Here is a 9,813-nt window from a genome sequence, read left to right as displayed (position 1 = left end):
CCTTAATATGACTGGCAGGGATCCCCAAGCCACACCAGCCGAAGACCTCCTTTCTGCTGAACAAACATATTTTAGGTTTCCGCCAGCACTGTCCCTGAGCAATACTACCAGTTGCAGCCCCCCCCCCCCCCCCCACCCATGCTCAGCTTTCACACATGTGTGAAACTGAGCATACGTGGAGGCCGGCATCCGCCAGCAGCCGCACGAGATAAGTTTACTCAGCAGGAAGGCGGTCTTCAGCTGACGGGGCTCCTCACCAGCATAGGTAGTTCATTTACTTAGGGAGCGGGGTGGAAATTAAATTAGGGTTTTGTTTTAGTTGAGGTGGTCCACGGGATCCAAGATGTACCCGAACCTGTGTGGAAATTAAATTAGGGTTTTGTTTTAATTGGGGGAGGGGTGGTGATGACATTTTTGGCCCACCCACTTTGATCTCAGGCCCGTCCTAAATTGGCCGTTTGGCGACGCCCCTGCTCAGGACTGCCTTTAAGCTACCTGGTGCCATGAAACTACTACTACTACTATTTAACATTTCTAAAGCGCTACTGGGGTTACGCAGCGCTGTACAATTTAACATAGAAGTACAGTCCCTGCTCAAAGAGCTTACAATCTAAAGGACAAATGTACAGTCAGTCAAGTGGGGGCAGTCAAATTGGGGCAGTCTAGATTTCCTGAAAGGTATAAAGGTTAGGTGCCGAAAGCAACATTCAGGAGGTGGGCTTTAAGCAAGGATTTGAAGATGGGTAGGGAGGGGGCTTGGCGTAAGGGCTCAGGGAGTTTATTAAACCGCTTAGGTCTAAGCGTTATATATATATTCTTAACAGAACGAATTGCTCCTTCAGTGGTGGCAGCAACCTCTCTCCCCAATCCGCCTTCAGTATTAGTCCAAAAGGAAAGAGAATTGCCAACTGGCTCCACGATAAATCCAGTCCTGCTTTTAGGCCACTGTAGGTATAGACTCATAATCCTGATTGTCTCAGAGCAGAGGTTCTCAACCCAGTCCCTTGGAACACATCCAGCCAGTCAGGTTTTCAGGATATCCACACTGAATACGCATGAGATAAATTTGAATACACTACCTGCACTGGATGCAAATCTGTCTCATGCATATTCATTGTGGATATCCTGAAAACCTGACTGGCCGAGTGTGTCCCAAGTAGAGACCTGCACGGGAACGGGGTTCGTGGGAATCCCGCGAGGATGGAAGCAGTTAGTAATCAAGAAGAAGAAATATAATTCCATTTGGATAGGAAAGGAGAGAGAACACCCCACCTCACTCACAATCCAGGTCACAAGTACCTGGCAGAAATCCCCAAAAGTAGCAACATTCCATGCGACCAATCCTAGGACAAGCAGTGGCTTCCCCATGTTTGTCTCGATAACAGACTATGGACTTTTCCTCCAGGAACTTGTCCAAACCTTTTTTTTAAACCCGGATATGCTAACCGCTGTTATCACATCCTCTGGCAACGAGTTCCAGAGCTTAACTATTCGTTGAGTGAAAAAATATTTCCTCCTATTTTGTTTTAAACGTATTCCCATGTAACTTTATTGAGTGTCCCATAGTCTTTGCACTTTTTGAAAGAGTACAAAATCGAGTCACTTTTACCTGTTCTACACCGCTAAGGATTTTGTAGACCTCAATCATATCTCCCCTCAGCTGTCTCTTTTCCAAACTGAAGAGCCCTAACCTCTTTAGCCTTTCCTCATACGAGAGGAGTTCCATCCCCTTTATCATTTTGGTTGCTTTTCTTTGAACCTTTTCTAATTCTGCTATATATATTTTTTTAGATATGGCAACCAGAATTAAATGCAATTATAGGTTGGCAATCCTACTCTTCCCTAGAATCTCTACCAGGAATGTACCATTCTAATGTATAAAGTCCCCTCTTGACCCAGATGATCTCATTTTTGTATGTATGTGTGTATATATGTGTAGACAGGGGCGGCCGCACAGGGTCTCGCGCTCCCAGGGGCCCGGATCTCTGGCATGTCTGTCCTCCCATCTCGGAACACCTCACTGCTCCGTACCTTAATTTGCATTCCACATTTCAGTAGAGAGCATCAGGCAGCGATCGAGAGCCCAAAGCCTACTCGCTGCTGCATGCCACCCTCTTTTGATGTTACTTCCTACTTCCGCAAGGGCGGGATGCAGCAGTGAGGAAGCTCTGGGCTCAGCAGCTGACGGGATTTGAAAATTGCTTCCACTGTCTGCCGCTCTGTACTGAAACGTAGTGGATGCATATTAAGGTATGGGGGTGAGGTGGGGTTCCGAGAACTCTAAACCTCCTTTTAAACTGATAAATTATGGCTTATGGTGGTGGGCAGGGGCGGGCATGGGTACGGGTAGGGGAGGCCCACTGAACTGGTCTGCACAGGGCCCCGCAATTTCTAAGACCAGCCCTGCATGCTCCTCCCAGATTTTTACCCCCTTACATTTCACAAAATAGATCGTACACACACACAATTTACAGAATACTAACAGCAGTTGCACGTCTAACTGCTAATTAGTGCCAATTAGCCCTAATTAAATCCAATTAGAGCCAATAATTGGTTAACCCTGACTAGCAGCTAATAATTATATCAAGTTATGCACGCATCTGACCATATTCTATAACTGGCGTACACAACTTTACACGTTATCTCCCGGATTCTATATAAGTCATGGCAAATTGCGCATGTTCAGTTGGGTATGCGCCCAAGTTACGCGTACACCTTGAATAATGAACCAATGATGATAATTCACCGATAACAACCCAATTATCAGCACTAATTGGCAATAATTGGAATTTACGCATGCATCTTTTTAAGCGTATTCAAATAAGAGGAGTGTGTAAATTTTAGCATACGTAGCTGAAAAGGGGGCGTGACCACGGGAGGAGTGTGGGGGGTGTCAGGGGTGTTCCTCAAATTTACATGTGTGCTTATAGAATTCGGAGGTAACGTGTCTACATTTATGGTATTTACACCAGGTGTTCCCTGGTCCTATGCGCTATTCTTTAAGTCAGGCCTAACTTTAGGCACGACTTATAGACTAGTGCTAAGCGCTGCTTTTGGATGGGCCTGTTTTTAGACACCACTTACAGAATAACCATAAGTACATAAGCACCGCCACGCCGGGAAAAGACCAAAGGTCCATCAAGCCCAGCACTCCATCTCCGACAGCGGCCAATCCAGGCCCCAAGAACCTGGCAAAAACCCAAAATTTAATAACGATCAATGGACTTTTCCTTCAGGAATCTGTCCAGACCCCCTTTGAACTCAGCAAGGCCAGCTGCCGTCACTACCTTCTCCGGCAATGAGTTCCAGAGTCTAACTACATGCTGAGTAAAGAAAAACCTTCTCCGATTTGTTCGAAACCTACCACATTCTAATTTCATCTTGTGTCCCCTGGTTCTATTATTGTTAGAAAGCGTAAACAAACGCTTCACCTCTGTCCGCTCTACCCCACTCATTATTTTGTAGACCTCTATCATATCACCCCTCAGCCGCCTTTTCTCCAGGCTAAAGAGTCCTAGCCGTCTTAACCTCTCCTCATAGGGTAGTCGTCCCATCCCTTTTATCATTTTTGTCGCCCTTCTCTGCACCTTCTCCAATTCCTTTATATCTTTTTTGAGATGAAGCGACCAGAACTGAACACAATACTCCAGGTGCGGTTGCACCAAGGAGCGATATAACGGCATTATAACATCCTCATGCTTGTTTTCCATCCCTTTTCTATTAATACTCAACATTCTGTTCGTCTTCTTAGCCGCCGCAGCACATTGAGCTGAAGATTTCAACGTCCTATCCACGATGACTCCCAGATCCCTTTCTCAGTCCGTAACTCCTAAAGCGGAACCTTGCACGACATAGCTGTAATTCGGGTTCCTCCTTCCCACATGTATCACTTTGCACTTGTCAACGTCGAACTTCATCTGCCATATGGACGCCCAATCCCCCAGTCTCATGAGGTCTTCTTGTAATCTTTCACACTCCTCCTGCGACGAGATGACCCTGGATAACTTTGTGTCATCTGTGAATTTAATTACTGTACACACAAGATTCTAGAATGAGGGGAGAGTGACTTGCCCGAGATCACATGGGGTGCGAGTGGAAGAGGTAGGATTTGATCTCCGCTTTCCCTGGCTCTCAGCCCAATTTTCTACCCATTAGACACTCCTTCTGCTACTGCATGATATTCTTCTGGCACACAGGGCTGACGTAAACATTAGGCAAGACTAGGCGGTTGCCTAGGGCAGTAGCTTTAGAAGAGAGGCAGGAAGTCGAAGCAAAACAATAGGTCCTATTAGCCACACACACTCAAGAACCAAACATATACACAGAGGGCAAAGTTGAATACTTTAAAGGATGCTGTCCAATTACGCATTTTTGCGGGATTGTTCTGCTGGGATGATTATGATTATTGAGTTCAATTATCAAAGTCTTGGTTGGAGGAGAGTGGTTATTTGAAGGTTAGTCAAGGGCACCCAATACTCTTGCGCCTGTCCTACACAACCAGTAGCACTGAACATACATGACTGCACGAGCCAAAAGCAACACAGCAAAAAACGGTGAAGCAAGAGGTTGTGGTATTGGACAGTGGGTTCATGGTGAAAATGCTGCTGAATTCTGCCACCTCGTGGTGGAGTTTTGCCATATACCTCAGAATTAAAGATCAAGAAAAAAATGTAAAGTGACCCCTTATCAAGGTGGGGAAAATCCACTGCTTATTCCAGGCATAAGCAGTATAAAATCTATTTACTCTTTTGGGATCTTGCCAGGTACCTGTAACTTGGATTGGTTGCTGGTGGAAAAAGATCATGAGCCTTGATGGACCTTTGGTCTGTACTCATATCATCTTATATATTTTTGAGTAGAGGAGTGTGGTAGCCGTGTTAGTCCACTCTTAAGGTTATCAATAGAAATCAAACAAAATAAAACATGGAAAAGAAAATAAGATGATACCTTTTTTATTGGACATAACTTAATACATTTCTTGATTAGCTTTCGAAGGTTGCCCTTCTTCGTCAGATCGGAAATAAGCAAATGTGCTAGCTGACAGTGTATATAAGTGAAAACATTCAAGCATTACTATGACAGTCTGACAGGGTGGGAGGATGGGGGTGGGTCGGAGGTATGCATGGGGACATCAAAGCATATCATTGATATTCTAACAGGATGGGTGTGGATAGGTGAGGGGAGGGTGATCAACAGAGACATACAGCTTTATGGTTTATAATGGGCTAGGAACCCCAGATCCTTGTTAAGTCCTTTCTGTTGGGTGTTAAAATATCCAATCATTCTGACTTCAAAGGTCTTATGTTCTTGAATGGTTTTAAAGTTACCTTTCAGGATTCTCACTGTGAAGTCACTGGTACAGTGTCCTGGTCCTGTAAAATGTTGACCAACAGGCGTGGGAGCCCTACTGGCACCAGTATTGTTCATGTGATGTCTATGTAAATTGAATCTTGTCTTAAGCATCTGGCCTGTTTCTCCAATATAGCATCCTTCGTTACATTTTTTACACTGAATGATATCTACCACGTTGGAAGATGAGCAAGTGAAAGATCCCTTTATGTTGAATATCTTTCCTTTGTGGATGACTGTGGGGTCCTGTGAAATATTTTGGCATAGTTTGCAACTGGATAAATTACAGAGAAGTGTGCCCTTCTGTTCCTTTTCAGTCTGTGATGGAGGTTTACTTCTGATTAGCTTGTGTTTGAAGTTTGGTGGCTGTCGGAAGGCCAGTACTGGTGGGGATGGGAATATCTCTTTCAGTAATTCATCCTCCTGGAGTATAGGTTGTAGATCTCTTATGATTTTCCTCAGTTTTTCCAGCTCTGGATTGTATGTCACTACAAGGGGGATTCTGTCTGTGGATTTTTTCTCCCTGGGTGTTTTGAGGGAGGAGGCAATATTCTTGGAGATTATTTTGGGGTTGTAGCCCTTCTGTTTGAAGGATTCAGTCAGGCTTTTAAGGTGTCTGTCTCTGTCCCCTGGGTCAGAGCAGATACGGTGGTATCTTGTGGCTTGGCTGTAAATGATGGATCTTTTTGTATGTGAAGGATGGAAGCTGGAGTTGTGGAGGTAGCTGCATCTGTCTGTGGGTTTCTTGTATATAGATGTTTGTATACAGCCATCACTGATTGAGACCGTGGTGTCCAAAAAATTGACTTTTTCTGGGGAGTAGTCAATTTTGAATATATTTTTGATAAACTTTATTTCTGTGCACTCCAGTGGGCTAACATGGCAGGCCACATGATTTCACCTGGGTGCCTACAAAATACAAAAATAATCTGGTGCAAATAATGAAAATGGAAAAAAAAAAGAGAGAAGTATATACTTATGTAGCAGAATGGAAGCCTTTGTAATTCACCTGGGGCAAAAAGATTAAAAGTATACAAAAAAACCCCCAGAGTTTTTACACATGAGATATTGAAAATATTCCCTATCCAGGGGTGCACAGACGGCCAGTGTTAAGCACACCGGGACCCAGGGTAGAAATTGAAAACGGGACTCCAAAGTCCACCAGCAGACTGTACCTCCTGGAGCAAAGGGACTCAGGGCATCTGCCTTATTTGCACAACCCTAACACCAGCCCTGTGAGTGCAAAAAGTGAGACACAGCTAAGTTAACCCTGCTATCTCAGGGTTAACATACTCCCATTATGAGCAGAGGGGTTTACATAGCAGAACAGGGGTAGGGTTTGAACTTATGTGCACACTTGGATTTTCAAAAGTATGTGCCTACATTTTCTCAAAAATTATGTGCTTACTATATAGCAAGCCCAAATGCATGCAGGTATTTTTAGACAGGTAATTTTCAAAGGGAAAGCATGTATGCACTTTCCCTTTGAAAATTGGTGTACCTCATGCACTTATTGGTACAATATACTACTTAAATTGTGAGCTCATCAGGAATAGTGCAAGTATCTGTACGATTGTATGCAGACTGCCGCAACTCATGCGTCTGTTCACGCTTTCCAAAAATACTAGGACTAGGGGGCATGCGATGAAACTACAGTGTAGTAAATTTAAAACAAACCGGAGAAAACCTTTCTTCAGCCAACGCGTAATTAAACTCTGGGATTCGTTGCCGGAGAACATGGAGAAGGCGGTTAGCTTGGCAGAGTTTAAAAAGGGGTTAGACGGTTTCCTAAAGGACAAGTCCATAAACCGCTACTAAATGGACTTGGGAAAAATCCACAATTCCAGGAATAACACGTATAGAATGTTTGTACGTATGGGAAGCTCGCCAGGTGCCCTTGGCCTGGATTGGCCGCTGTCGTGGACAGGATGCTGGGCTCGATGGACCCTTGGTCTTTTTCCGGTGTGGCATTACTTATGTACTTATGTCCTCTACTTGGCTCACTTTTATTACATAGAGCAGTGATTTAACCTATTGTGATGTCATAGTGGCTCATTCCACCAATAAGAGCCAACCTCATTAGTGATGTCACAATGGCTTGATTGTATAGAATGTTTGTACGTTTGGGAAGCTTGCCAGGTGCCCTTGGCCTGGATTGGCCGCTGTCGTGGACAGGATGCTGGGCTCGATGGACCCTTGGTCTTTTCCCAGTGTGGCAGTACTTATGTACTTATGCTCGAAAGAGGCGGTATACAAAATTAATGAACAATAAACAATACTGGATGCACAAGTTAGGCGTCAAGTTATAAAATTACCCTCATGTGGGAAAGGGCCAAATGATGCAAGAAATGCAACAAACAGTAAAGATATGCAGTACTGGGCTCCATAGAGGAGTTACCTTTCTGCAAATGGAGGTACTGTGGACAAGAATCTGACCATCCTCAACCCAATCAGCAGCGGCATCTTTAAAAAGCAAATAGAATATTAGAGGAGCAAATCTGAAAATACTGATTATTAGTGAAAGAAAAGTGCAGCTCTGAATTTCGTCAGCTGACAGGGCTTGGGGATCTCCACCAGCAAGACTATTTTTAATTTAATTTCGGGTGGGGGGTGAGGTTGAGGGGGGACAGGAGGAAAGAGGAGAGGGGAGGCAGAGGATATGGGTTTGCCTACTACCCAATCATTTATTTATTTATTAGGATTTATTTAGGGTTCAGGGTGGGAAACAGGTTTGGCCCTTCAAACAAACACACTGTTCTGTTCCCCCCTAGAATAATTTTAACAAAGGAGGTGCGCGTCTAAAGTTTTGCTGAGTAAATGCAAAGGACGTGCGCGTCTAAAGTTTTGCTGAGTAAATGCTTAAAATAGCACAACGTGAAAGGAAGCACATTACAGAGTAGGCGTCCCGGGCCGGGTCGAGGGGGGTGGTACAGATTAATCCCTAGAGGAAAACCGCTACTGGGGGTGGGGGTGGGGGCAGTTTACTAGTAACAGTGAGAAAATGCTCTTCATATGCTGCAAATGTGCGGACAGAGCCGAGGAGGCAGATCGTAAACAGGAGGCTCCGAATGAGTCACAAGTTGGCCTCAGCCCCTTGGTGGGTGGAGAATGAGATCCCGACTCTGCTTTCACTTTCACCTTCCAGGACAGACGTGTTGGAGGACTCCCCCGTGCACAGCCAACTGTGCCCCAGTTTAGGAACCCCCCATCCCAAAAGATGACCTATCACTATCCGACAGCCTACCGGGACGAGAGTAAAGTGAGTAACCAGCTGAAAGGACTGAGACCCCCGAAGACCCCTCCAGATCTTATTTTAAAAGGCTCCCACCCCCGAGGGTGGTTCCCCAAAATTCTGCTGGCAGCGGGGAAAAGGGGGGGGGGCGCTTTTGCACAGGACACTGAAGAAGAGAGAGGGGATGAGGCTCTGGGGCTGGAGCTAGAGGGACCTAATGACAGGGATCCCTGGAGGGAGGGAGAGCTCAGCCTTCCCTTTCGTTTGACGTCACGTGACTTCATCTCGGCAAATACGAAAGCGAACCTTAACTAAATCTCTGCCACCAATGACAGAAAGAGAAACCGGTGGCTGCAGAGAGAATAGCAAACTCACTCGAGACCCACGCGCAGGTTAGAGAATAATGCCAGTTAGACGCTAAACTTAATTGCAGACGTGCTTGGAGCGTTACGGTGCTTATTTTGGAAGCACTGTTGGCGTTTTAAGAGCCCCTTTTGCCAAGCTGCAGCAAAAGGGGGCCTGTGCTGGCATTGGGATCATCACGCTCCGAGGCCCCCTTTTTACCGCAGCGGGTAAAAGGTTGGTCTTTCTTTTCTTCAGGAAATGGCCATGCGGCAAGTGAAACAGTTGCCACATAGTCATTTCAGGGGGAAGGTAACCGGGCAGCGCCGATTACTGCCGGATACAACGGCATATTGGGGTGGTGGGAACTACCACTGTGCTGCTCCGGCAGGACGCAATGACAAAGGGAGCGTGCACATGGGCGGGTCTTGCAGGTGTGTGCAAGTTATAGAATACTATCACGCATGCAACCAGTGGCGTTCCTAGGGGGGCGGACACCCGGGGCAGCGCCCCCCCCGATGCAACGCGGAACCCCCCCCCCGGGTGCAGCACCCCCCCCCCCCCCGATGCAGCACGGAACCCCCCCCTGAGTGCACACCGCTGGGGGGTATGCCGCAGCGCGCGCCTGCTCAGAGTTCCCTGACTTTGCGCGTTCACTGCAGCTCCCTCTGACCCGGAACAGGAAGTAACCTGTTCCAGGGCAGAGGGAGCTGCAGCGAACGCGCAAAGTCAGCGAACTCAGAGCAGGCGCGCGCCGCGGCACCCCCCAGCGGCATGCACCCAGGGCGGACCGCCCCCACCGCCCCCTCTTGGTACTACTACTACTACTTAACATTTCTAGAGTGCTACCAGGGTTACGCAGCGCTGTACAATTTAACAAAGAGAGACAG

General features: G+C 46.3%; 1 protein-coding gene across 1 annotated transcript in view; it reads left to right on the top strand.

Annotated features, from left to right (window-relative positions):
• Positions 1 to 8,459: 8,459 nt before the first annotated feature.
• Positions 8,460 to 9,813, top strand: part of LOC115480327 (prolyl endopeptidase-like) — a 35,161-nt gene continuing 33,807 nt past the window's right edge. Inside the window, exon 1 of the mRNA XM_030218924.1 lies at positions 8,460 to 8,608. Coding sequence (XP_030074784.1) covers positions 8,567 to 8,608 — 42 coding nt within the window. The 5' untranslated portion in view covers positions 8,460 to 8,566. The remainder of the gene's footprint in view (positions 8,609 to 9,813) is intronic.

Source organism: Microcaecilia unicolor, chromosome 11, assembly GCF_901765095.1.
Source record: "Microcaecilia unicolor chromosome 11, aMicUni1.1, whole genome shotgun sequence".
Taxonomy (NCBI): domain Eukaryota; kingdom Metazoa; phylum Chordata; class Amphibia; order Gymnophiona; family Siphonopidae; genus Microcaecilia; species Microcaecilia unicolor.
The sequence above is the reverse complement of the archived record's forward strand: the minus strand, read 5'-3'. Positions and strand labels throughout refer to the sequence as shown.